Here is a 27,717-nt window from a genome sequence, read left to right on the forward strand (position 1 = left end):
TTTCAACAGATTTACATCCAGTAAATCAAAAGCTTTAGCAATTTTGTTCTACTTCTCTTTTTGCTTTTTCAAATGCCACCTTGTGCTTTCTGTCCATTTAGCTGGAGTTACCGCAGAAGCCATGCAGACCATAACCACTGCTCCTGATGCCTCGGCACAGGAAGCCAAAGTCCCAGAAGAAGAACATGACCTGGTGGATGATGACATCACCACTGGTAAGTTGGACGTCTTTCATATAATCTGCATGGTGCTTTGTTCAACAGTGCAAATGTCTTCTACATTGTTTATATTGGAAATAAGTATTTTGATGGAAAGGATAGAAGCGTGTATTAATGCTATGTTCAGTTCCCTAAGACCCTGTAGTGTTCTTTATGATCTTGAGGTGAAAAGAACTGAAATGGTTTATTTGACCCAGGAGCACACATTGTCATTACTGTATAACAATGAAAGTACTCATTGTGCACTTTATTTTCTGGAAACCTTTTAATTAGAAATGGGATCATTACTATGGACTTGAAACATATAGAAGAACATACTTCATTAGATTGTGAAAAGTTTTATAATTACTGTATTAGGTTAAACTAAAGAATAATGAAACTGTAATAGCAGTATATACCATTATAGGCTCAGAAGGAAACTTATAGCTACTTTTTATACCTAAAACTATAAAATAAATTTTATTTTTTAAAGATTTACCTTGTGTAGATATTGAACATTCTTATCTGTATTATCTGCTGTGCAACTAGGCATAAGTAACTTTTAGGAAATTCACACATGGCATAGATTTAGGCCTTTTGTACACTTGAACCAATTTTAATTGTTGAGTCTTCATGTTCATACAGCTTAATTTCTTTGAATTACACAGGATAAAACAACAGCCAAGGGAGGAAAACTGGGAGAGAGCAAGGGAAGGGGTGACATTGTCCTAAAAGAAATGTACCTGTTACCTGACTTATGTAACTATTACCTCACTGTATATCACCTTTATAATAACAGTTAAAAAAAAGAACAAAGCTAAAACTTATCCCAAACAGCCTATACATGTAGCTTTGTAAACATTGAGAATGATTATTTTTGTTGTAGGTGGTTAAAAAACATAACTATAATTATGATGAAGCTGGAAATATGAACATAATATAACCAATAATATTTCTAAAGCATGATAAAGAAAATAACAAAATTTTCATTAAAAGGTAAAGAAGAGGTTTTTTGTTTTGTTCTGTTTGCTTTTAATGTGTAGCAAGTCCATTAATGTTACCACCTGCATGCCTTTGACTTTCTTCTACTTAGAAGTCAAATGTTTTACCTTGAAAATTTACAAAACCTATATTTAAGGAACTTAAAGCCTATTCAAACATATCAAGACCTGCAGAGAATTATCATTTAGGTTGGGAAACATCTAGTTTTCAGTAAAGGTAGGTAATTTGGGGTTATTACTTGTTATTTTTTAAAATTCTTTTTAATAAATAAGCTCATTGGATACTATAATTCAACTTAAATATAACTGATTTTAGGAACCTCCAACCTTTCTGAAATCATTTAGCATTTTACAATCATGAAATTTGTTTCTGTAACTTGGGAATTCTATGTCCTTTGGGGATTTATTCATTTATTTTCATTTTATTTTGGTGCCAGTCCTGGGGCTGGCATCAAACTCCGGACCTGGAAGCAGTCACTGAACTCTTTTGCTCAAGGCTAGCACTCCACCACTTGAGCCACAGCTCCATTTCCTGCTTTTTGGTGGTTAATTGGGGATAAGAGTCTTACATACTTTCCTACCTAGGCTGGCTTCCCCCACCCCCTTTGTCATTGTTAGTAGGAAGGTGATATACAGAGGGGTTACAGTTCCTTAAATCAGGTAAAGAGTACATTTCTTTTTGGACAATGTCACCCCTTCCCTCACTCTCTCCCAGTTCTTCCCTCCCATCCCTACCCACAAAGTGTATAGTTCATTTCCAACATATTATCTAGCGAGTACTGATGCTGCGTTTTTCACCCTTTTCCCCTCCATTTCTGTGCCTACCCCTAACCCTCCCAAAGTCAGATAAACCAGTGAATAAGACAAAAAGAAAAGAAAACAAAAAAAGAACAACAAAGAAAAAAACCTTGTTTCCATTTCGATATTACTTTATATGATCATAGACATTGCACCTTTGTGTTTCTCTCCTGAGTGTATCCTGGTCTCACTGTGTGTGAATGCCTAGAGTCCTGTGTCATTTTCATGTCCCAGTATACTTTAGGTCTAGCTTCTGCATATGAGCAAAAGAACATGCTGTTTGTCTCTCTGAGCTTGGCTTATCTCATTTACCATGATTTGTTTAGGTCCATCCATTTCTCTGCAAATGACATAATATTATTATTATTCCTAATGGCTATGTAAAATTCTATTGTGCATAGATACCACATTTTTTCAGTCCATTCATCTACTGTTGAGCATCTGGGCTGTTTTCACAGGTTGGCTATGAATAGTGCAACAATGAACATGGATATGCAAGTGTCTTTACGGCATCCTGGCTTGTGGTGTTCTTGGTCGATGCGCAGGAATAGTATGTCTGAGTCATAGGGACAATCTGTGTTTAGTTTTCTGAGGAACCTTCAGATTGCTGTCCAGAATGGTTGTACTAGTTTACATTCCCACCAGTGCAATAAGGTTCCTTTTCCCCTTATCCCCACCAGCCCTTGTTGTTCGCAATCATGATGCTGGCCAATCTAACTGGGATGAGATGGAATCTCAGAGTTGTTTTGATTTGCATTTCCCAGGCTGGCTATGAACCACAGTCTTCTGATCTCAGCCTCTTGAGTAGCTGGATTACAAGTGTGAGCCACCAGCATGGAGATGTTTCTTGTTTTATTTATTTATTTTGCCAGTCCTGGGCCTTGGACTCAGGGCCTGAACACTGCCCCTGGCTACTTTTTGCTTAAGGCTAGCACTCTGCCACTTGAGCTACAGCACCACTTCTGGCCATTTTCTATACATGTGGTGCTGGGGAATCAAACCCAGGGCTTCATATATAGGAGGCATGCACTCTTGCCACTAGACCATATTCCCAGCCTTCTTGTTTTTTAATGGTGTTTTAATTGCCTTTTTATGCTATATAGACGTATTTTGTTATTTCATAATTCTTCATAAATTCAAAGACATTCTAGCTTATGAAAAGTAGCCATTTAGTTTATTGCAAAAGTAATTTGCTTCTGTGTAGTAGAACAACTCAATTAACATTCTGCATAAAAGCTCAATTTTCGAGCAGTCAAGTAAGCATCATTATTCAGTACATTGGAATTTTGAATTATGCACTACTAAATTAATGAGACAGTGTAATAGCACATGACTTTGTTCTTATTTTATCATTAACAAAATTAAGAAGTTTAAAATGCAAGTCCAAACTGGAGAGTTATTGCCGCATACAATATGTTTTAATTTGAAGAAATTGAATTGAACACATGTGACGAATGGCTTTTGTCAGCTTATTTATTCATTTCATGTCATGGGAACTAAAAGTGAGAATGCTCAATATCTAAAGAATTTAAATAAAAAGCCTTGTTTAACATGTTGTCAAAGAAAATAGCATGCTATAGTCTGTAGATTGTTCAGGTTACCTTTAGATTGTGTGACTTGATTTAACAGTGGTATAGATTTTTGTGGAGGTTTAGAAGAAAACTGTATTTCTTTTTATTGACTAGAATCCTATATAAATTGCATTATGAAAAATATGGTAGATGCACTGAGAGAAATCTGTTTCAAGCACAATAATCTTATTTGGGGATAACTGGCATTGTAGAGAACCAGTACTATAAAGGGAGAAAGCTGTACAGCCTAGCCATTCACGTTGAAAAATCTGATCAGTTTTTCAGTTACATAAATGGAACTGACATAATATGCCTTTATAAAATTGATAGACATCATGTCATGACAAATATATGCCTATATTTTTAATAAATTCTTGAGTTGGCTAATGTGTATACTAAATTCTTGTTTCTTAAGAACAACCTGACCAACCTAACCAGTTAAAATATGAAATATAATATTGTGCTTTTGCTAAAGACAGCAGAATACTGCTATTTTTCTTTTTGGTGAGAATGAAGGAGGTGTGAATAATGTTATAAGACACTTGAACCTAAGCCTAGCAGTCTTTGTTAGCATTTGCTTTGTATATGCAAAGATGCATAGAGAAAGCTTTGTAAGTGTTACTATGATCAATTGGAACTAATTAAATTTATTTGAAATGAAGAGTCTTAACTGGAAGAGAACAGCTGGAGAAACAGGGAGGAAAAAAATTGAGTCTTGATTGAGACAATTTAAACCTTCACCTTGTCATTTAAAAAAATATGCTGCAGCTTCTTTCTATCTCTCTCTTTTAAAGCTGATATCTATTGATCGGCTCTACAAAGTAATGCTGGTGTGCCTTGGTTTAACACACATTCAGACTCACTTAACATTCTGTCTAAAGAATCACCCAGTTCTATTTCTTAGTCACATTTTAAATTATGTATCACTTCCATTTTGATAGATTAACAGTATTTTATGTCAAAGAATATTACAATCTATTACACTTGTGGTTTTTGTTATACAGTATACATAGCAAATGTATATGTTTTTCCAATGAAATTGCCTCAGGTTATGCAATAATGCTCTTTTAAATAGAGTATAGCTATGGTTTGTATAAAGTAAAAACAGTACTATTAAGATTATTTCTAGTTATGGAATGTTATGCTATACCTGTGCATTTGCTTTTATATATATTCTTATTTTTCATATTACAGTGCATGTTCAGCACATGTAATTGCTGTGTTCTTACATTATGGCATTAATTTGACATTATGTTAATATAACTATTAATATAGCAAGTCTTATAAAAACCAAACGTAGATGGGGAAATTTTTAGATGAATCAATTTCTATAAGGCAGACCTATTTTGTTTTTTTTTGTTCTTTTAAAGACAGCAAGCAGGAAGTTAATGGCACAGAAAAATAGACAAAGGCTTGAGTATAGAAGAAGAAATTAGATACATAAATGAACTTTAGGCAGTGAAATAAATGTAATGAAATATGAGTCAAGTACTTAAATTGCTTATGCATAAGAATAATTAATGCCACATTCACATAATGTTAGGCAGACACTTTGTATGACTTAATTTTCCTGTATAACTTTCTTCATGGTAAAGGATGGATAGATTTTAAAAAGAACCATCCTTTTTAAAGTATATCACTTGTTAGATTTGCAAGTTAAAGAATTACGAAAATTTTATTCACGAACCTGCATGTATCTCTTTAAGAAAGTCACTCTTTTTTCCTGAGGGTCATAGTTTAGTGCCCTGCCTCTCATTCAATATAGCAAGAAACCAAACTGACCATATAATAGTAATAAAGGGTCAAGAGTCACTGACATTGTCAAAAAGGACAGCTTGATATTAGATCAGCAACAAGATAGTTGACAGATTCAACTGTTCTGAACAAAAGCAACAATATATGTGGATCTGAATAGGTCTGTTAGCTGTCTTTCTCCTTTTTATGTTTTTGTGTAAAATTGTAGTTGACTGAATTTAAGTCACTCAAGGAAGTCACTCTAACACTGACAATAATAAGTTCATTTTGCTATTCTTCTTTTTTACTGCTGCTAGAAACAACTTGTCCTGCTTCCTTGCCTCAATTTGACACGTGTTTGTGTGTATACACATATATATGTATTTAAAATCTAATTCTTCACAGATACCTATTTCACTGATTTGAAGTTTATATTTCAGGAGGAAACTATTATTACTATTATTATTAATTATTAGAGCTGGTTCTGAAGGTTGAACTGAGGGCCTGGCTGCTCTCCCTGATATTTATTCTTTTTGCTCAAGGCTAGGACTCCACCACTTGAGCCACAGCACCACTTCAGACTTTTTCTGAATAGTTTCTTTTTTTTTTTTCATTTAAAAATTATTTATTTATTGACAAAGTGATGTACAGAGGAGTTACAGTTTCATAAGTAAGGCAGTGTGTACATTTCTTATCCAACTTGTTACCTCCTCCCTCATTTTTCCCCTGTCTTTCCCTCTCTCCCTCTTCTTCCCCCCATGAGTTGTACAGTTGGTTTACACCATATAACTTTGCAAGTATTGCTGTTGCATTGGTTTGTCTCCCTGGGTTCGATTCCTCAGTACCACATAAACAGAAAAAGCGGAAGTGGCACTATATGACTCAAGTGGTAGAGCTCTAGCATGAACAAAAGAAACTCAGGGCCCAGGACTGGCAAAATAAATTTTAAAAGATTCTGAGTAGTTTATTAGAGATAAAAGTCTCGTAGATTTTCCTGCCCAGGCTAGCTTTGAACTGCAATCCTCAGTCTCAGCCTCCTCAGTAGCTAGGATTACAGGCTTGAGCCACCAGCTCCTGGCTTTATTTTTAATTGGTATATATAGTTTCCTGTCAACATGTCCTTTGTTGTTTCTTCAATTTTGAACCAAATGGTTTAACTTTTAGGTAGTTTCCCCAGAGTAAACACACTTTGTACTTACGTGTGCTCCTCTGTCTGGCTGGTATACTCTCAACACTGTCACATTCTGAAGGTTTCCCTCAAATCCAACTTGAGCTGTCATTATGTTAGAAACCCCCTAGGACTTTCCTTGTGTGTCATCACTCAGTTGTGTGCACTTTACTATTACAGGATAATATTATGTAGCAATAATAATTAAAAAACTGCTAAGTGATATATCTTCACCTGGCTTCCAATGAGTCCTGTGTGGGCATGTGACTTTTCTCCTTTATATTTCTAGTACTGCAATGGTGCCTAGATATATGACATATCAGTAAATATTTATTGGCTGAATGATTGAGTTAATGAATCCATGAGGTCACTTGCACTTCATATAACATTCCACATATGCTATATGTTACTAACTACACATTTTCTATACGTATGTGTTAAGTATCTCTTCAACCACTACTTTCTTCTTAGTGTGCATTTAGAGGCTCAAAATGTGTTTGTAACAGATTAGTGCAGGAAAGAATATAGGCTTATTCCACATACATTGTTTCTTGATGATCTAAGAATGTAACTAGCTCTTCTGTTGCTTTTTATTTAAAAGTATTTTTTACTCATGAAAAAAACTACGTTTTTCAAAGTAGGAAAATAATGTGATTCACAGGATTTAAATGAAAAAAAAAATCTTGAAGCCATGTGCTTTGTAACTTATCCTGATGTAGATGGGATATACTCCAACATGCTAGAAAGAGGACCTCTTTTCTGCAGTCCACTGCAGGTTCATAGGCAAGGGAAATGTACCTCTGGTTGCCCTCTTTCATCCCACTTTTCTTCCCTTTCCACATTCTCTCTTTTGCCAAGGTGGCTATGCAACCTCATTTTTGGAGTGTGGATGTCAATGAAACCTGAAATCTCTTGTTTTCTTGAAGCTAGACATTATCAATGGTGCTATTGTCCAAGAGATCCTTCTGGGTCTTAATGGCCCACTCCAGAAACATAGTGGCTTGGATAGAGGGTAAAGTGAAGTGGGTTGTTCCAGGAAGAAATGAAGTTATTCCTGGAAGCTTGACATTCAACAAATGGCCTTGAAGAGAAGTGGAATCACAGTGTGTTCCGTGAGTGAACGCAGTTCTTTGATAGTAAGAAAACTTGCTGCTTTCCATTGTCCATAGAAAACTAGAAGTCACATAACCAGATTTAATATGGTCAGGGTCGTTTGGCTGAAAGTTTGGCCTGGGGAAGCTTGCTTGAAAAAATGTGCAAAAGGAAAATGTTCAGTTTCTTCTATACAAGCAACTCTTCAGGCTTTTTGTAAACTATGGGCTTTTTATAAATGAAGAATCTACTTAATATTGATGTATTTTTACCAAGAAAGTGTTTGTGTATTTAAATGAATTAAAAATCTCAAAGTATCAGAGGTACTATAACATGAATTACTTTATCAACAGTTGCCTTGGCACCAAATCTTTCTTAATGATATTTTCTAATATAAGCACTTTTTTTTAATGTGCTTATAGGCTGATTGGTTGTAATACTTTTGAAAGCAGTCGGGGCAAGAAATACTAATGGATTCAAACTTGGTAAATTCATGTAAACATGAACTTTCTTTAAAAATTGGGCACTTGACTATCACAGCAACTCAATTCAATGCAATTAAATGCAAAATCTGTATCAGTCTGCTCTGGGATCCTTTTAATGTTTTCAGCAGCTCCAAGTATATCCTCAGGTTAGAACAGAGTCAGATGAGATGTGTTAAGCCCACAGTAGAGAATGGTGAAGTCAGGACTTGAATGTAGGATAGGCAGTAGTTCTAAAAATCCCTTAGAAGCTGGGCACTGGTAGGTTACACCTGTAATCCTAGCTACTCAAGAGGCTGAGATATGAGGATTGTGATTCCAAGCCAGCCCAGGCAGGAAAGTCTATTAATCGCTTATCTCCAATTTGCCACCAAAAAAGCTAGAGGTGGAGCTGCAACTCAAGTGATGGAGCACTAGCCTTGAGCAAAAAAGTATATAGTAAGGGAAAGCACTCAGGCCGGAGCTCAACACACACACACACACACACACACACACACACACACACACACACACACACACACCTTGCAAGAAGAAAAAAAACTATTAGAGTATTTATCATATCAAATCATTTTCTTTTTGTGTAAAGTAGAAATTTCTATTCTTTTTTAGTTTTATTTTGTTTACATACAAGAGGGAATGTTTTCTAAAATAAAAAATATCCTGTTCTTTTCTTTTTATTATTCTTAAGTAGTTGTACCTAATTCAATTCAACATGTCAGTATATGAGTATAATGTGTCTGGATCAGTGTCACTCCTCTCCTCATACCCTGTTTTCATAAGAGATAAACATAGATTTTCAGTATAAGAAAATAATTTCATACATATTTTGGAAACCACACAAATGCCCCAAAACATTCAGTTACAAAGATTAAGATTTGATTTTCACATTTAATATTATGTATTCCTTTTGCTAAATTTAGAGAAACAAAACAGAAATTCTTAGTTGTATTATAGGAGCAGCATTTAAGAGAACTGATAAAACAACAAAACGCAAAAGAGATTTTTTGTGTGTGAGTGAATAACCTTCAGGATGAACTTAAAATTTGGCCTTTTGTGAACTGCGTGACAATACCTTGTGGATAAGAATGAATTGCATTACATTGTGGCACACTATTATCTATCTGTACATTACATGAATTGCCCTCATAATTGATATCAAACCCATGTGACCAAAAGTTGTAATTCACACAAGTAATGACAACAGTGTCTCATAATTCACAGACTGAATGTCAGATATATGAATGATTACTTTTACTGTGCAAACCATATTAAGGGGGATAAACAGATTTTAAAACAGACGCTAGGATTCAGGCTCCTTTTTCCTGGTACTTTTTACTCACTGTTAATACAGGAAGAGCTAATTAAATTCACTACTACCCTTGAATTTCCCCGTAATTTCTCAGGTGATAATCAGCTGTCAAATGTATAGGCTCTTACTCTTTTTTTGTATGTTAAGTGTATGATCTTTAAATTTTTTATTGTAAAGATGATGTATAGAGGGGTTGTAGTTACATAAGTAATGAGTACATTCCTTTTTGAACAGTGTCACCTCGTCCCTTGTTTTCTCCCAGTATTTTCCTCCTGACCCCTGTCCCCCACAAGTTGTACAGTTCATTTTCAACATAGTGTCTAGTGAGTATCACTGTGGAATTTGTTCATCTTTTGTCCCACATTTCTGTGTATCTCTCACCCACTCCAAACCAAATAAACTTACATTCAAGACAAAAGGCACAGAAATCAAAAGCAACAACGAAAGGAGAAAAGCAGAAAAGAAAAAATACACAAAAATTAAAAACCTCTTTAACCACAAATGAAAGGTAATATTTAACATAATATTTATTTTTTTAAAGTAAAAAGATGGATTTATTAGGGAAGTAAAAAGTATACTGACCAGCCAGGGTCACGGCCAGACTCAGGAGCTGGAACCACGACCGTAAAATGCAGGCTGGCCGGCCAGGGCCGCAGCCCAGACAGGAGAACTGGGACCTCAAGCCCCAGGCCACGCTCGGGGTCGAGTTATAAAGGCAAATACCACATGGTCAAGCTTGCTACAAGCAGGTGGCCAATGAGGTTACAACACCTACAGAACATGCCAGGTCACTCGCAGGTGGCCAATAGGAGTTACAGTCTGTCTCATAGCAACTGTATGAACCAACCTATTTGGTACACGGATTTGGCTGGGCTCACATGATGAAGCCTACTCACGGGAGGCACAGGTGGTCAAGCAGTTTACACAATCTTATCACATCGAAGGGGAACTTCCCTGGATAAGGCAGGGGAGATCTTAGTGAAGATGGAATCTGCTTCTGCTCTCTTTAATCTGAGATGGAGTCAATCTGACACCCCTCAACAGCCAATGATGGCGCTGGCCAGATCTGACCTCCATATTACATTCCCCCCTTTTATTCCTTGTACATAAAAATCAAATCATTGATTTCTCTTTTGGATTGCTTAATCTTGCCTGGACTGTAAAGTGACTCCACCCACAGGTTGCTGTGGAGAGCAAGGATGAGACAAGAGCCAGCCTCATACGACTGCTGCTCTTAAGCTTGTACCCAGAAAGAAACTGGTTATCTGTGTGGTCCTTAGCATAATATTTAAAGTATTCATGGACGTGAATGTTTGCATTATATAATATTCTGTAAGAAGGAACCCTCTTTCATATGCGATATGGGGGTAAAGTGAGAATACTTTATTTTCTTATTTTGGTAACTGTATATCCTAAGGAAAAATGACCGAATGAATAAAGGGAAGTGAATCCAGTTAAAAGGATTCTGGGAACCTGAAACCAGGTTTAGGGAGATCTCTCACTTACTTGCCTTTTTGTATTTTGCCTATCCTGGGGCTTGAGCTCTTGGCCTGGGCCTGAGCCTCTTTGTACTCAGGTTGATTTTCTACCACTTGAGCCACAGTGCCACTTCTGGCTTTTTTCAGAGTAGTTTATTGGAGCTAAGAGCCTCATGGGCTTCCCTGCCCAGGTTGGCTTTGTACCTTCATCCTCAGATCTCAGCTTCCTGAGTAGCTAGGACTACAGAACTAAGCCATCCATGTCCAGTGTTGTCTAACCTTTTTGAAGTGATTGTTTCAGTGTTATTAGTGCTGCTAAAAGATGTATAAAGAATGCCCATTTTATTCAAAATAAGCACCTTATGTCTTCTATCAGCACATTCTTTGGAGGATGTAGTCAGTCCTTTAGTTGAGCCACTGATAATTTAATTTTAGATGCAGACTGCACATTCATATATGTTGAACATACAACATACATGTGTTTACAGAAGACTTTAGATAGTTCAGAGCACTGGAGCCTAAGAGTGGGAGTTAGGTAAGAGGTAAGCCTGCCTTTTTGACATATAGAAAGGCATGGGAAGAGTTCTCAAGCTAATGCCCATTACTGAGCTAGAAACAGATTGGTGGGGTGGGGGGGAGTGAGGAGTGGCTTTGCTGCCACTCTCCGACCGGATCATCAGGAGCAAGGGCCAACTATCAGTTCAGTTTGGAAAGTAGCTGACATTACATACTCCACTGTGTCTTACTTTAAAATAACGTATTTTTTATTTAATGAGAAATCAAATAGGCTGAAAGGGTGAAAATGTTGAGGCCATGGATTGGTCACTTATATGGTTTTACTTTTTATTCACCAGATAAATTTTAATTATCCACAGGTATTGAACGAGAAAGAGAGAAAAGTAAGAAAGAATGAGATGAGAGAGAAAGGAAGGGAGGGAGGGAAGATGAGACAGAGAAAGAAAGAAAGGGGGAGAAAGAAAAAGGAAGAGAGGGAAGGAGAGAAAGGAAAAAGGAAAGAGATGGAGGGAGGGAGGGAGGCAGGGAGTAAAGATGGAAATATAGAAGGAAGAAAAGAGGAAAGGTAGAAGGAAGAAAGGGAGAAAAAGAAAAGACAAATGAAGTCTTCTCTCCCTTCATGGAAAGTCTTCTCATTGTCCCCTAACATTTCATATGAGCTAGTTTCTAGTCCCTTTCCTCTTTCTTTTATTCCTACTAAAGTTTAGAATTTGGCACGTAGGACCATCCTGCTACCCACTAGCAAACCAGTGCAAGTATTATGGAACTATTGCTTTCTTTCATTTGGATACTGTAGTTCTGAAATTACATTGCTTATCATTAGAAAGTATCTCATACCAATTGCCTAGACTTTGTTTTTTCGTGCAGTGCTGTTAATACCGTTGTCTCTGTTAGAAACAGAACTTGGTATTTATCCTTTTTTGTTTTCAGTTCATCATCCAGACCAGGAACCTTTTCTCTTCTGTCCAGCATATTAATAGTCCTCCCACATAGCCTTCTGCGAATGTAATGAACAGCCTTTTGTGTTGTTGTGTTAGCTTGTTAATGAAAGACCAGGCCCACATGGATGGTACTCCACCTAGGTACCAGCCCTGATCTCTTTCTCCAGGTAGTTTTGGTTTTGTTTTCACTTTGTACAAATCTACCTTTTTGTAGTGTCACACAGCTCAGATTTCTGTCCTTTTCTTGATAATAGTCTAGTAAATTTCCTCATGTCTTTCTGAAATCAGAATACATTGGACTTATAAACAGGGTAGGTTTAAGAAAATGGATTTTGCGTTTATTGGTATTGTGTCTAAACTACAAGTTATAAAGAGGTTTTAAAATCATTCTTGAAATGCTTTGAGTTGCAGTGGAGTTATGTTATTTTTAAATTAGCACTTGGCAGCACTAATCATCCTCAGAACTTCAGGAGCACCTGGAGAGTTAGTTGGTGTAGATCATCCTGTGAAAGAATAGATTTAAGTGTTTGCCTACCGGTATCAGAAAGTTATCCGTATATCTACAGAATTAAAAAAAACCAATCATGCTACTGTGTTTTTCTGCTGTGTTTTTATGAAAAATATTTACTGTGTGTTTAAAAGACTATTTAAATGCTTGATTTAAAACATAGCTTGCCTTACTATTCTTTTTAAAAAATTATATTCTAGTTTGTGACAGGGTCTTACTATATATAACCAGGCTAGCCTGGAACTTAGGCTCCTCCTGCCTCAGACTGCAGAGTCAATGCTGTCACAGACATGCACCACCATCTCTTCCCCGCCCCCCCCCAGCTCTATATTTTAAAAGTTGAGAAAAAAATGGCATGGTAAATTAGGTATAATATTATTCATGTATGTTATTTTTAAAAGTTTAAGGAAATCTTGTTTGGGATAGAAAACAACTCATTTCCCTCTGATGTTAATATTTTTATTCTTCTTAGTATTTATACATTTTCAGTTGCCTGTATACTATTCAAGAAGCAAGTGAATAACCTTGAATATTTATAAGTATACTTTTTGAGAATAATTTTCTGAGAATAATTTTCTCTAATATATAAGATGTTTTTAAGTTTTTCAGTTTTAAGAAAAACTAGGCTCTTAGCCAACTTAACATTTTATTCAGTGGCTAAAACCAAACGTAACAGGTTTTTCTGTATTCGCTGAATTGGAGTTTTTTTCCTTTTGAAGTTAAGGTGACAGGTGCAGTAATAGTATTTTCCTCATCTGTGGCCAGGATCCACCTAAATTTTGGTGAAGAGTGAAAATATACAACAAATGAAACCATCTGCCACTCCCAACAAATCAGCCTCTTGCCCACTGTTGGGTACAATGTGGGGCCCCAAGAGTCAGCCGCTGGACGGGGCTCCTGCTGGGCCTCATTTCAGAGGGTCAAGGCAGACCCTGTCAGCACACATTTTAGAATGTGGTTCCCTCACCAGCCAGTCCTATGGAGATCAAAGGACCTTTTAATTTGCGTTTAATTACTCCTTGGAAACCCATCCACCATATCCAGCAATAGCTATTGTATAAAAAAGCAACCACATATGTATGTAATCTTTTGAAATTTGAAACAGACTTGACCCCCTTAAATGCTAAATATGAAAGTATTCATTCTCTCACATAAGAATTTCTCTGTCTCTTTTCCATGAAATTATCAGATAAGAATATAATATTGGCAGAAAGGATCATTGTATTGTAGGCCATTGAGGCTTTGTAATTTCCATTTTCTAAATGATTTAACCCATTTATCAGAGGGAATTTTAATATCACCACATAATTTCATATTAAAGTAATTTAAATAGTACTGTGGTGAGACTGTTTTTCCTGGAATTTTAATAGAACCATAACTCTTATTATCATGTTCATTCTATTGTGAATTATTAGTTTAGGAACAGCTTACTGAAAATCTTGCACCTCAAGTTGATCTCTCAGACCTGTGACTGATAAACATCTGTCACACAACAAACTTGCATAAACAATTGGTCTTTTGTCAGGTTTATGAGTTGACATCTGTTTGAATGACAGATGTCAGTGCAGTTAAGATGCAGTTTAATTTGAGAGTGTTAACTTAAAATAAGGTCACATTTTAACCATTTGCATTTAAAAGACAAATGAGACTATTGCCATTAATATAATTGGTGATGAAACCTGAACACATAGACGTCGCAACTACTTGGATGAAGGTTTTTCTGGGCATGACCTGTAAAGAGATCTCAAAATTAGTCGTTGTGACCATTTTGTGAGCCATTTGACCAGTCAGAAAAAAAAAGTTATTGATTAGCAATGGCTGACATTTCAAAATAGCCGTGGAGAAAAATGTTATTCGATTTATTAATGTTTCTCATCAGCTGTAATCACCAACAAGTTTAAGTAAAAATGTCACAAGCTGAATCTGTTTAACAGTTGTGTTACTGTAAAAATTTAAACAAGTTTTATAACCTCTAATTTTGATTAGTATATTAAAATGCCACTTTATCAAGACACTGTTACTAGATTTAAGAAAAGAGCACAGGTGGAAAAAGAATCTGAGAATGGGTTTTTAAGTATTGAAGGGCTTTGATGTTTTTATTGAGATTAAATTCATGGAATATAGAATTAACTGCTCTGAAGTGAACAACTTGATTTAAGAATGAAAGGATGTTAAGGGCTCCCAGCTCTTGCAGGTGTCAACCTCAGTATAACAAGATTCTAGTGAATTCCTGTTCACAGAAAACATTGCATCAGTCAGTCATTCTCATCTTCATAACTGTACTATGTACAAAAGAAGGGCTATTTCTAAAGGAAGATGGTTATTCTTCAAAAGAAAATGGACTTTCCATGAATTTTAAGGAAATCAACAAACAGCATAGGGATGGATATAGTTGCTAAAACTTTTATGTGACTATAGCTTTATTTTGCTTGCATTTTACTTCCTTATACATGAAAGCATTTTAAAATTTTTACCTAAATTGTAGGACCCTTTATGCTAAAGCAGGGGTGGTAATCACTGAGAATTTGAAACCTAGACTTTCTGCTGTCTATGGACCTCCTAGAGTAGCTCACCAAATAGAAAACTACCACTTTTTGGTGATTAAGTGGTAGGAGGAAGGTAAGCAGTTTTCCTCAGTGTGTTTTGACATCTACCTACTGATAGAGTATGAATATAAATATTTTTTCTTGGTTTAGATTTGTGTGCTTTATATTTCATTTTGATCTTGATGAACACAGCAATATGAGCATGAAAACTATATCTATAGGAGAAACCTTTTATAATGTGATTATTGACTTAGTGGCTTGCTTTAAATTTTGTTGGACATATTCAAAATTAGAAAAAGACAAAATGTTTTTTAGGTCAGAGATTCTGGTGAATTGGAACCAGAATGACAGTCACCATTCTGTCTGTCTCTGAATTTGTCCATTGTAGCTACTTCACACAGGTTGACTCAAATAAATGGTTTGCTTAGTATAGTGACTTTAAAATATATCCATATTTATAACTTATATTGAAATTTCCTCTTTTAAGAACTGAATAATATTCTATAATATGTGTCTATCACACAATTTACCCATTTATGTGTAGACGCTGGATTCCTTCTACTTTGGGTTATTGGGCATCATGTTGCCATAAATATTGTTGTATAAGTGTTAAGTTAAACCCATGCTTTTTGTTCTTTTAGGTAAAGACCTAATGATTGCAGTTATTGGAATATGTGGTAGATAAAGTAACGTTTAATGTTTTTAGGAACTGTAATGCTGGTTTCAATAGTGACTTCTTTGTTTTACATTTCTACTACCATGGCACAGCACTCTTAATTTCTCCACATCAGCACTTACTTTTCTTTTTTTTCTTTTTGGTGTTAGCACCTGGGCTTAACGCTCTGGGTCTCAAACTCTTGCTCAGCTTTCTTGTTCACTGCTGGTGCTTTACCATTTGAGCCATGCCTCCAGTGCATGAATAGGGGAAAAAGTCTCACAGACTTTCCTGCTTGAGGTGGCTTCAAACCTCAAACTTCCGGAGTAGCTAGGATTATAAATGTGAGCCACTGGCACCTGGTGTGTGCACACACATGCGTGCATGCGTATGTGTGTGTGTGTTTATGAAAGCAAGACTATAATAATTACCATTACTTTAACTTCATAAAAAATCGCATTATTTATAACCCTCATGTTCAGTGTTCTAGAATTCAATTTTCCTCAGTTTTGCTTTTCCTTCATTTATGTAAGAATGACTATTGTAATCACCCTTGATGCTTATTGCATCTGAGCCTATTAAATATAATCAGAAAGAAATTAGATTAACAACTGAAATAAGATTATTTTGTCACATGTAGTTTAAAAATATAATTTATGCTCTTAAGCTTGTAATGCATTGCTCTAAAATTTAAGCATTTGTGGTAGAAGCAAGAAGAGCTATAGTTTTGTCTACAACCGCAGGGAAACCTTGCAAGTGTTCAGACAAGTGGGGCCTTATAAGGCTAAAGATGAAGAATTTATCAGAGGTACCTGTCCTCAACCTTCCCTTCCCTTCCCCTCCCCTTCCTTTTCTCTTCTTTCCCCTCACTGAGAATTGAGGATCCAGCAAAGCTTAAAGATTGTCCTGCCCGTGATGTGGTTCTCGAGATTGTTTTCCTTTATGTGTTTCTCTTCAGTGTGGAAGTAATGATTTTGGCATGCAGTGAATTGATCTGCTGTTTCCCAGCCTTTGTAATTATAGTAGGAACTTACAAAGTGGGATTTTTGCCAACTAAAAGATTTTTCTTTCTTAATAATATTTTGGTTGGTTAGATATGAAAAATTGTAATGTTCTGGGGTGTTAATGTGCATAGAATTATTGTTAGTGTTTTCTATAATATTTCAATTCATTTTTTTTTTTTGGCCAGTCCTGGGCCTTGGACTCAGGGCCTGAGCACTGTCCCTGGCTTCTTTTTGCTCAAGGCTAGCACTCTGCCACTTGAGCCACAGCGCCACTTCTGGCCATTTTCTATATATGTGGTGCTGGGGAATTGAGCCCAGGGCTTCATTGTATATGAGGCAAGCACTCTTGCCACTAGACCATATTTCCAGCCCTCTTTCTATAACATTTCATTTTTAAGGATGAAATACATGAAATTTCATTCATTTTTAAAACTTCTATTGTTAGTTAGAACTTGTGAAAGGTGAATTATCAATATTTCTAGATATCAGAAATCTATTTCTCAACAACCCAGTGTACAAGGAGGATAAAACAGTGTTTTCATTGGATTTCAAACACATTGTCTCACTATTATATCAGGTTAAAAATCATGATTAAACTCCTAATTGTAATCTCCAATTTTAAATTGGATGAGTTGACAAAGTAACATTCCAGTTGCTTTCTGGATAATTATAAACAAATCCTCCTGTTTCTCAGATAACTTTCTTGGCCTATGTTTTTGGCCTATCATACTCCTATTCAACATTTGTTCAGGACAGACCTCTTCTGCTTTTATACTGTTCTCACTCCTAGTTAACTATTCCGTCACTCTGTTATAATAACTATTCTGTTATTGCTATTGACGTGGTCAAGGCCATGAGTTGAGTTCCTTTTATTTAAGGTCATCCTCACAGGGAAAACATGTTTTTGATAGGGACACTATTGCCATTTCTGCCTGTAGTACACATGTATTGCTCAGCTTCACTGTCCTTTGAGCTTTTCAAAACGATGCTACCACATACATAATGTTAGTGCTTACTTTTTCCCCATCTAACATTTTGTTACAAAGATTTATTGAGGTTGTTGCACGTAATTAATTATTTTTACTACTTACTAACCTCAAAAGTAAAACTCATAATTCCGTCATTTATATGTCAACAGACATTCAAGTTATTTGGGTTTGGGGGTTTGTTTTGTTATACTATAGCAAAATCTGCTGTTAAGAGCATAACATCCATGTCTTATATACATACACACCGGTACAGTTTCTACTTCACTCTATACCTTGATCTGGAATTGCTTAGTTATGCCCACGGCAAACTTCATCAACTTGAGTCAGATTCTTACCCAAGCTGTAAGAGAGCTTGTGTTGATTCACATCATTTCTACTACTTCCACGTTTCAAAATTTCCTAATGGGCTATACTTTGGCTTTCACATGAAGATCAGCCCGAGTGACATAGTGAGACCCTTTCTCAAGCAAAATGAAAGTTTCCCAGTTGACAGAGTGGAAAAATAAATCTTACTGTACCCCTGGGTGCATTTTCCTGCTACAGATAAGTTTGAACATGTGTATTTCTTCTTGAATAGGCATTCTGAAATGTCTATTCAGGTTTTTTGCTATTTTCCTTTTCCTATTGAGTCATTTATCCTAATTATAGAAATTATTTTTATCTTTTATTTTCATTTTCTTTGAGAGAATCGTGGTAAAGTTCTTGTATTGTGAGCTCATCGTCTTATGATTAGTGCTTTTAGGTTCTTATGAAGTTCTTCCATATATCATCATGTATATTTTCATTCAAAAGTTTTAAAGTTTATTCCAGTCATGCACGTTCTTAAATCTACTTGTAGTTTGACTTTGTGTGTACTGTGAGAGTAAAGTTTAATTTCATTTTCATTCATATAAATGATCAGTAATTCATTTTTTATAGATATGTATCTGGACTTTGGGGTTTCTTTGCTCCACACTTCTTTGCATCTCATTCTATTTGCACATTTGTTCCTGTACCACTACCATGCTGTTTTAATTACTATAGCTTTATAAATAGTCCTTTTGTTCAGTAGGGTTTTTCTTCTTTTTCCTTCTTCCTTATTCTTGGGTCTTTGTTCTTTTGTAGTACATTGTACAGCTGAATTAATTATTCATCACAGCCTGTACTGGAAATCTGCTTCCTTTCCCCTTGGTGCTTCCCCTGCTTCTGCAGACTCACAGCCTTGACAAGCAGAGTTGCTCTTTGTGAGTAAATGTATCCTGAAGTGAGGGGAAGAGGCTGAGCTATTCACAATGATTTCAGATCCTACTCTCATCCATCAGAAAAGTCACTCCAGTTCCTCTGGGCAACACTGGGTGCAGATGTGCTGGGGAACCAAAGGAGCTGAGGGGAAACATTTCTTCAAGGAAAGTGAAGCAGTGGTGGATAAGACCTCTCCAACAGTTAATCTAAGATTTCCAGGACTGACTCAGTGTTCCCCTGACACACCGAGTGCCCTAGCTCACAGAAGATGGCCCCTGTTGTATATCTATTACATGGACAAAGTCACCTTCAATTAGTTGGAGGAATAACTGAAGAACCTTTGACTTCTAAAAATAATTTGGCTGGGTGCTGGTGGCTCATGCTTGTAAGCTACTCAGGAAGCTGAGCTATGAGGACCTGACTGTAAAGCCACCTCAGGAAAGTTACATATGACTTAGCTCCAATTAAACACCAAACATTCAAAGTGAAGGTGTGGTTCAACTGGTAGAGCACTAGCCTTGAACAGAAAGGAGCTCCAGGACAAAAAGGAGCTCGAGGACAGCACTCTGTTTCTGAATTCAAACACAGGGCCAGCAACAAAGCATTTGTTTTAATTCAACAGAGAATGATCCACATTTTAAATAAATACAAGATTTGGATTTACTAATCTATAGATGTAGATTATTTCCCTAGCAATAGCAAGACTTTTCTGTGCTGGTATCTTATATAACAAAGTATTTATTAGCTTTCTGTGCATCCAAAATTTTCTTGGAGGAAAAAACCAAATACTTTGCCAAAGAGTTTAACGCCATGTTACTGTCCTGTCTCCCACCTCTCCTTTTACATTTTGAGGAGAGGTCATTAACTGAGACCATAGCTTATCTAAAACATGTTCCCCCTTATATAATAGTTTTTAAGCTAGAAAGATGTTGTGTATTATGAGAGAAATGTCATTTTTAATTTTTTAAAATGTCTCCTTTGTCAACATAAGCTAGTACTAAGGAACCCCTAAGAATTCATGAAGTCCCTCACCAGGATAAATTCTGTGGGCAGTAATGCTCTATGTTTAGTTCTATATTTGTTCAGTATAACTCATTCTAGTGTAACTTCCCTCCTTTGAGGAAATATGTAAGAATGTTTCTTTTGGGCTGGGGATATAGCCTAGTGGCAAGAGTGCCTGCCTCGGATACACGAGGCCCTAGGTTCGATTCCCTAGCACCACATATACAGAAAACGGCCAGAAGCGGCGCTGTGGCTCAAGTGGCAGAGTGCTAGCCTTGAGCGGGAAGAAGCCAGGGACAGTGCTCAGGCCCTGAGTCCAAGGCCCAGGACTGGCCAAAAAAAAAAAAAAAAGAATGTTTCTTTTTTAAATACTACAACAGAAAGAAAATAACAAATAGTGGTTTCTCATTTAGTATTTTCCCCTTAACACTTTTTAGTGGATCAGGAACATATTGGCAGCATGAAAACTTTTATACACATACTCAGACTTACTCTCTCTCTCTCCCTCCTTCTCTCTTTCTGTCTCTCTGTCTCTGTCTCTCTCTCTCACACACACATGAAAAATCTTATGTGCACATATATACATATACTCATATATAGTGTGTATATATATTTGTGTGTCCATGTATGGTCATGCCTCTCTAGGGTGCTCTGGAATATGCTCTAGGGATATGATTAGGGTAAAAGACAAAATGTCAGACCACAAGAAAAGGCTATTAATGCTTTGCACTAAGCAGGTTAGGGCCATGGGAACACGCAGCTCAGACCTTTCAGCTGTGCCCTGAAAGGCTGTGTCACAGTTTGAAGGATAAAGAAAACAGGAAGAGGAAGGTGAATCTCCCTTCAACGTTCTCAGTGGTCCTTTCCTGTCATTTAATGTTTACAATGCTATTAAGTTTTTCCCCATTAGTATTTCTCAATTAAGTTTTCTCTTTCTTGGTAAGTGCATCCAGTCTTATGTATAAACTGATCACAAATGATTTCCAGGCTTTTCTTTCCAGACTTCATCTCTCTTTCTTTATTTTCAGCTACTTGCTAGACCTCTCCACCTGTGTCTCTTTAAACTATGTAAACTCAGTTATGTTCAGCCTGAATTTATTTTTATTAATGGTACCACGCACCTAGAATTGAAACCTTAACTTTGTGTATGGCTCTTTACCTTGTTTGTGCTACTTCACTCTGTTGTACACATGGACAGCAGAAATTTATTCCTGTAATGTCTTCTCCAGTGTCACTGTCATTCTCCTATTTTGGAGCTTGTAGTAGTTATTGTTTTATAGCTCAAATATTTGTAATGCAAAGTTGTCAGAATAACCCTCAATCATCATATGATTCCAAAGTGTTCACTTACATGACATTGCCTTTATGCTATAGTTTAATGTCCTCCGCATGGCATTCACAAAGCTATTTTGCATTCTAGACTTCACTCCCACTTTTGATGTCATGATCTCTATTTTGGGCCATTGTAAACTGATTTCTGTTACCCATGTTGATTGGAGCTGTTTTGCTTCTGTGCTTTAATCATTTGTTGAACAAATATGTATTAATCATTCAGATAGTAGGCATTGTTGTTGGGCCCTTGAGCAACATCTGTGGGCAAACTGGCAAAATATCCATGACTGTTTTCATGTACTCACATTATATTGGGGAGAAGAGAAATATGTATTACATAATAAATTAAAATGTCATGGGCCAGGGGGGAAGGTGGGGAGGAGTCAGACCTGGGGCTTGAACTCTGAACCTGAGCTTCTTTTGCTCAAGGCTAGCACTTTATCACTTGAACCACAGCATCAGTTCTGGCTTTGGGGGGTAATTTATTGAAGATAAGTCTCATGGACTTTCCTGCCCAGACTGGCTTCAAACCATAATCCTCAGATCTCAGCCTCCTGAGTAGCTAGAATTACAAGTGTGAGCCACCAGTGCCTGGATAGCATGTCTTTTTAATAGCTTCTCTCCCCTCCCCCCACCCCAGTCCTGGGGCTTGCACTCTGGGCCTGGGCACTGTCCTTGAGCTTCTTTCCCTCAAGGCTAGCACTCTACCTCTTGAGCCACAGCGCCACTTTCAGCCTTTTCTGTTTATGTTGTACCCAGGGCTTCATGCATGCTATGCTAGGCAAGCATTCTACAACTAAGCCACGTTCTTAGCCTAATAGCATGCTTTTATTTTTTTTTCAATTTTTTATTATCAAACTGATGGACAGAGAGGTTACAGTTTCATATGTTAGGCATTGGATACATTTCTTGTACTGTTTGTTACCTTGTCCCTCATATCCCCCTCCCTCCTCCCCCTTTCCCTCCCCCCCCCAAGGTGTTCAGTTCATTTACACCAAACAGTTTTGCAAGTATTGCTTTTGTAGTTGTTTGTCTTTTTTTTTTTTTACCCTGTGTCTCTCAATTTTGGTATTCCCTTTCAATTTCCTAGTTCTAATACCAGTATACACGGTTTCCAATATACTCAGATAAGATTACAGAGATAGTGTAGGTACAACCACAGGAAGGTGATACAAGAACATCATCAATAATAGAAGCTACAGATACACACGGGTCCTTGAAAGTAGTTACAACTGTGATATAACAATTTAATAGCATGTTTTTAATAGCAGGTCTTACATGCCTAGGATAAGAGCAGAACATGGTAAAGGGCAATGAGAAGGAGGATGCCATGGGAAATGACATGGTAATCCCAATAGGATCTCTTACTACTATACTTTTTTATTCTTTAATGTAAAATGTAGGACAGCCAAGGCCGTTGTCTATCTTTATTCCTTTTTTTTTTCTTTAGATGACTCCCCTTTTCTTCCTGTCCTGTCTACAGGGGTTTGGGAACCTTGAATGGCACTTTGGCATGAGGCCTTTTCTTCTCCCTGCTGAAACCAGCTTCCTCCGAATATCCATAAGTTTCTTACTGTTGTCCTTTCATAATAACAAGTGTTGCTTCCTTCATCTGTTTTCATTTTCTGTGATGGTTAGTCCTGATTGTCAACTTGATTGAATTGAAAAATGAGTAGGAGATTTTTAAAGAATACTTCTGGGTGTGCCTATTGAGCATTTCTAGAAACAGATTAGTGTGTGCGACAGCCACTGAGTAAGATGACCCACCCTGCATGTGAGGGACGTCTCCCCATAGGCTGAGCCCCGTGATGAAATCAGGTTCACTCTGTCTCTCTGCTTCTGGTTGCCATCAGGTAGTCAGCTCTCCTCTGCAGTATGTGCCTGCACCATGACCTTATTCCAAGCCTGTAACAATGGAGCCAGATGACCATGAGCAGAAACCTCTGAAACCAGGAGCCAAATTAGATCCTTCCTGAAGTTGTTTTCTCAAGTATTTGTCTCAGTGATTGGGGGGAAAAAAACTGGCTAACACACTTGTCAAGTTCTGAGATCTTTAATAAAAGCTTCATTGTATCTAATGTCCATTGCTTCTTTAAGGTAGTCACTAAGCATTGGCCTTGGGCGTAGTAAACCCATTTTGATCCTGGTTCTATCATTTCATTACTGTGGAATATGGACAATTTAGTCAGCTATTGTGCCTCAGGTTTTTATTTTTAACCCTTAATTCCTCCTTTAAAGTTTGCTGTGTTCTGCATTATTTCCATGTCATTCTCTTGATTGTCTTTTAGTGTTACCACATGCTATAGTTGATGTATGTGTTTGCTTTCCTTCCCCTACTGTATGGCACTCCCTAATGTATGGCAGAAGCCATTGCCTTTCTTCTATCTTCACTTGCACTTTGAATGAGTGGATGTTCGTGCTCATAAAGTACAAAATGTTTGGCGCACAAAGATATATAGGAGGAGATTTACACAGAACGTTTTTTTTTGGTTTGGTTTTTTTTTTTTTTACTGTTAAACACAAGTTTTAGCCAGGTGCTGGTGGCTTACACCTTTAATCTTAGCTACTCAGGAAACTGAGATCTGAAGCCAGCCCGGGCAGGAAAGTCCATGATACTCTCATCTCTAATAAACTATTCAGAAAAAGCTGTAAGTGGCACAAGTGGTAGAGTGCTAGTTTTGTGCACAAAACGGTTCAGGGACAATGCCCAGGTTCTGAGTTCAAGCCCCATGACCAACCAAAAACAACAAAACAATAAAAATAAACAAAAACCCACAGGTCCTTAATAAGTTCCTTAGTAGTGGTTAAAAAAGAATGGACTTTCTTCACATGATTTCTACTTTATCTTGGGATTCTGGCTCTTATATTTAATCCACTCTCTCTCTGTATTTCCCTTAGAAGTTGTATAGGCATCCTCTAATGTCTTTATATTTATGGTTTTAGAAGCATTGATTTCTGAGTGGCATAACTGGTAAATGATTATATTTTGTGAATGTAAATGCAAGCAAAGTGTTTTATAATAATGAATGGAAGAAGGAAGGAGAAAGGTTTCTACATTGTATCATTGACTTGCAGCCCCTTAGTATGTACTAGTTCCTGAAATGATGGTTAGTCTTGTTTCCCAAGCCCATCACTGCTGCCTGGAAATTCAGAAGGATGAGTCCAAGCTTCCAAGAATATATGACTGTTTTTGAGAAAGCATAATATTAACCTATATTCTGTCCAACTTCTTGGCTAATAATATTTTATAGTACATTTAACCTACATGTGATTTCATGAATGCATGGTTTAATACATTCACTATTGAGAGCCTGACATGTAAAAATGTGTCAGAGTATAAAAAGAACCAAGGCTTATCTCAGCCAAAGCAAAATGACCCTGTTCCTAAATTTGATCTATGTTTACATCTGTTTACAAAATCTATCCATTTCCTCCCCCACCAACCTAATACTCCACTGCTCTCTTCTAATCAAAAAATCAACATATGCATCCAACACTCATGAGTAACCCTATGATAATAAAAAAAAACATAGTACATGCAATTGAAAAAAATAATTCTAGAAAAGAACTGATTAGGATTGTAACCAACTGCAGTGTTTCTTAAAAGTAAATGGTTTTATTATTCTATTTTCTTGAGAAATCCTTAATCTGTATTAAAACATCTTTATTAAAATAGTGTGTTTGGTCGTCTTGCCCTTTTCACAATTAATGATGCAGTTAATGGATGGTTAAGATGTTTTGAAATCTCCAACTTAATTCAAATGGATATTTTTTCTGACTATTGGATGAGCATTTATAATATGAACATTTTAAAGAAATATATATTATTCTAAATCACTGGCTTTTGAATACAATATGAAAATATTCAGGGGTAAAAACTTTATCTTTAAAAATATATATATTTATTTTCCTAGGAATGCACTTGCTTTGCTTCTGTACTTCCTACTTCATTTTGATAATTTTGTTTCACAATTTCTACATTAAAATTAAATAAACTTTAGAAATATGAATTCTTTATATCTTTGCAAAACATACCAATTTCTTATGCAAAATTGTGAATGTACATCATATTATTCATTCTTTTACTAATCTTTGATGGTTACACTTTGGTAAATAAATAGATCATCTAAGATTCAATAGGCCAATTGCAGCATATAATAGCTATTCAGAGGCAATTAAACTGCCTTTTTTTCATGTCGGCATGTGAGCTGCCCTTTCGCAACCTTCAACTTGATTCGTGGTGATTCAAAATTAACTTAAAAGTCTTGTTTGCTGACAGCTTAAAGCTTAATTGACTGAAAGCCAAATAGAGTGTGTTCTGTATTCAGCACTAAGGCTATTGATAAAGCCATGTGTAAATTGTGCATGGTGAAAGACAGCGATTGGGCCTCCTGTTCATGTATTAGTCCACAACTTAGCATTGCTGCACAGTCAGAATTGCTTTGTCAAGTCTTTTATCACACCAGGTTAACTCTCTCTGGACTTGCTTCAGCAGCACACCAGTCTGGTATTGAGCTCCCACAGTACAGTGGGCCTGCCATAATTCTGGTACTTATTTATGGTTTCTTTTTTTTTCCCTTTAATATAGTATTGGTCCTCCATTTTTTAATAGGACTACTGGTGGTATGTTTTTAAAACATTCTAGTTTTCTGTATTTTTTATGTTAGGAATGGGCAGGTTCTTTTTTTTTGGGGGGGCAGGTTCTTTATGTTGTGGAATTTTGAGAAATACTTTAAGAAAACAGTATCCTGAATACTTAATAGCACAGTATAACAATTACATTCCAACAATAACTAGATTGTGCTCTTTTAGTACTCATACAAATATTTCAGTGATCATTATATCTTAGATAGGAAAATTTCTTTTTAAAAACATGTAAAGGATAACTGAGATGTATTTATTATTAATATATATCATGTAAAATTTCATTTGTATCCTTTATAAACAATATATCCACTTGTGTAGAAATGATTTTAATTGCATGTAAACATTAACAAAGAGAAAAATTCAGAAGCAAAGCTAAAATCAATCTCAGAAGCACTTTACTGTTGTCAGCTATCATAGGGTATGTTTTGGAATTCTGTGTATTTTAATGTGAGGATTTTTGATCAAATATTAATATTTAATTCTTTTTTATTTAATATAACTTGAAGATGTTTTAAAGGTAGTGTTTATGTTATAGTTTGGTGTTTTGGGACTAAGTGTATGTGAATGATATTTAAATGTATTTATGGTAAACTCTCACTTCTGCTTTTTGTGTGTTGCCTCTATACAGTCATCTCTTAAATTTAGCACAAGGATTCATCTTATATTCTATTAGCATATATTAAATTTTACATAGTAAAGTCTTTCATTATGACATTTTACATATGCATGTGTACTTTGATCATAGGATACATAATCCCTGTTTCTTTCCTATCCTCTAGCTCAGAATTTGCTACATTAATTTTTTTCATTTACATGTTGTCTTTACTGATAAATATTTGAAGTGTGATAAAACTTAAAGTATCTAATGTTTTTACATTCTAATGTAACTACTGGCCTTGATAATTGGTTATAATACATTTTTTTATTATTTCCTATTTCAGATTATATGCAATGGCCATGAAAACATTTACCTTAAACATTTGCATGTAGAATATGTGTTTTTATTTTCTTTTTAACAGAAGACTTACAGTTGGATATTGTTATATGTCTTATTGATATTCTGGTAACCATGGCTATCTAATTTTACCTGCCTTCCCCATTGATTTCCAATAAAAACCTGGTCTATTCATAAAGAATCAGGATAAGTTGCAACTTAGTTTCAAAATGACTATAATTTAAGATAGTGTGTTACTCCTGTATACTTTTCAATAAAACTGTAATCATGCTTCAAAATGTAAAATCCAGGAGAGGACTGGTTTTTATTGAAGTTTCACCTATACCTAGTGAGATTTGAGTCAAGAATGAATTGCTTTTATTGATCATGTTTTTGTATTAACAGTTAATCTAACATATCTTTAAAGGCATGAATTATTTGAAAACAACATTTTGTTTCTTTTTTATAACACAGGTGTTTACTATACACAAACGATTGTATTGTTAGGGAGGGAAACAAAAATTCTGTTTTATTTTCACCTTAACAAAAAGAAGCTGAACCAGAAGGATACAAGCTAATTTCATTTTAAATT

The 27,717-nt window shown here is 36.0% G+C and overlaps 1 protein-coding gene across 5 annotated transcripts in view; it reads left to right on the forward strand.

Moving 5' to 3' along the window:
• Positions 1–27,717, forward strand: part of Wdr7 (WD repeat domain 7) — a 252,259-nt gene that overhangs the window by 95,484 nt on the left and 129,058 nt on the right. For all 5 annotated transcript variants that reach the window (XM_048363808.1, XM_048363805.1, XM_048363804.1 and 2 more), the window contains one exon: positions 102–215. In XM_048363808.1, coding sequence (XP_048219765.1) covers positions 102–215 — 114 coding nt within the window. The remainder of the gene's footprint in view (positions 1–101; positions 216–27,717) is intronic.

This window comes from Perognathus longimembris, chromosome 15 (genome assembly GCF_023159225.1).
Source record: "Perognathus longimembris pacificus isolate PPM17 chromosome 15, ASM2315922v1, whole genome shotgun sequence".
Lineage (NCBI taxonomy): Eukaryota > Metazoa > Chordata > Mammalia > Rodentia > Heteromyidae > Perognathus > Perognathus longimembris.